Source organism: Chlorella variabilis (genome assembly GCF_000147415.1).
Source record: "Chlorella variabilis unplaced genomic scaffold CHLNCscaffold_30, whole genome shotgun sequence".
NCBI lineage: Eukaryota > Viridiplantae > Chlorophyta > Trebouxiophyceae > Chlorellales > Chlorellaceae > Chlorella > Chlorella variabilis.
Genome location: NW_005435058.1, coordinates 395,631 through 397,258, shown reverse-complemented (window position 1 = coordinate 397,258; position 1,628 = coordinate 395,631). Strand labels below are relative to the sequence as shown.

Below are 1,628 nucleotides of genomic sequence, written 5' to 3'. Positions count from 1 at the left end.
GGGGGGAGGGGGGGGAGACGTGCACAAAGGCAGGTAGGGAGGGAGGCAGAGAAGGCGGCCACGCCGCCACGAGGCCCAACGCTGCCAAGCTCTGCCCCCTAAGCAGCAATCAAGGTCAGCAGCAAGCAAGCAAAAGCAAGCAGAAGCAAGCACAGCACAGGCGGGGCGGCGCCACCCACCGCTGCCCAGCCCCAGCTTGGCGATGCCTCCCAACAGCAGGCTGCCCTGGAACAACTGCGCTGGCACTGGCAGCAGGCCGGGCTGCAGGGGAGGGGCAGGGAGGGGTGGGGGAGGGAGCGGGGAGGGGGTGTGGGCAGCGTGCGGGGCGGACTGTGGCGCTGGCCGGGCAAGGCCCCTCCAGGGCAGCACCCGCCCACAGGGCACCCCCATCCACACACGCAGAACAGGCACGAGCACACAAGACACACACACAACCAGGCCTGCCTCTGCCATGGCGCCCCCGCGGCTCGGGGCCAAGCCCGGCAGCGCCCGCCCCCCCACCCACCCACCCACCTTCCCCCCCCCACACAATAGCCACACACGCACAGGCAAGCAGCCAGGCAGGCAGCCGGGCCCACCTCTGCCGCTGCGCCGCCGTGGGAGGCGGCCAGCCCCTCCAGGAGGAGGGCCATGGAGGTGAGCCCCCCCGCCGCCAGCGCCGCCGCCGACAGGTCGAACAGGTCGGTGCGGGTGCGCACCATGGACTTGAGCTGCGGGAGGGCAGGGAGGGAGCCGGGGAGGTCGGAGCGGGTGACAACACTCCAGACAACGGGGGGGCGGCGAAAGCTGGCACCCGCACCCCAGCCCCAGGCAGGGGTCCAGACAGCAAGCCACAAGCGCTGGCGGGTCAGGCAGCGTCCCCCCTGTCCCCCCGGGGGTTACCCCCAGAGCAAACCAGCGGCCCACCTGCGTCACGCTGCCAAAGGTTCCCAGCTGGGAGTTGGGTATGAGGAAGGAGGGGGCCAGCTTGATGCCGCGGCTGCCCGCCACCACCGCGTGCGCCACCTCGTGCACAAGCTGCAGGGGTGGGGGGGTACAGGAGGGGCAGGTGTGTGTGTGTGTGTGTGTGCGTGTGTGGCACGCCCAACCAGAAGGACTTGGGGAGACGCACATCTCTCCAGGGTGGCGAGGGGTGGAGAGGAGAGGCATGCGCGGCCCGCGCTTGCCGGCGGCCCGCGACCGGGGCCAACCAGCCCGCACAGCAGGCAGCCCGCCGGGCGGCGTGCACAGGAGCCCGGCCCGGCCCGCAGAAGAAGAAAGCACCAAAGAAGAAGGCGCCGCACCTGGGGCAGCAGCGTGACCATGAACACGTTGCCCGTGGAGGAAAGGAAGGGTAGCGGGTCGTAGCTTTCCAGCCCGGGCGGCAGCAGGTCCGTGTTGAGGTTGGCGGGGTTGGCCAGCCACTGGAGCGTCTCCTGCGGGCGGCGAGGCGGGCGGGCATGGTGGGAGGCGGGCAGGGAGGCGAGGAGGCGGGTCGGCGGCGTGGCTGGCGCATGGCTGCCGGGGCCTGGCTGCTGGGGCTGGCTGCACGGCAGGCGGCGCTGCGGGCCCTCAAACCCTAGGAACCCCCTCATCCCGGGGCACTCGCCCAGCCCTCGCCCAGACCTTGCTCAGACCTTGCCCTCCCC

At 71.8% G+C, this 1,628-nt stretch overlaps 1 protein-coding gene across 1 annotated transcript in view; it reads right to left on the bottom strand.

Moving 5' to 3' along the window:
• CHLNCDRAFT_141034 (hypothetical protein) overlaps window positions 1-1,628 on the bottom strand; it is a gene marked incomplete at both ends in the record, with an annotated part of 5,571 nt that overhangs the window by 1,214 nt on the left and 2,729 nt on the right. Inside the window, 4 exons of the mRNA XM_005843441.1 lie at window positions 180-261; window positions 579-710; window positions 907-1,017; window positions 1,284-1,415. Of these exons, the coding sequence (XP_005843503.1) occupies window positions 180-261; window positions 579-710; window positions 907-1,017; window positions 1,284-1,415 (457 nt within the window). The remainder of the gene's footprint in view (window positions 1-179; window positions 262-578; window positions 711-906; window positions 1,018-1,283; window positions 1,416-1,628) is intronic.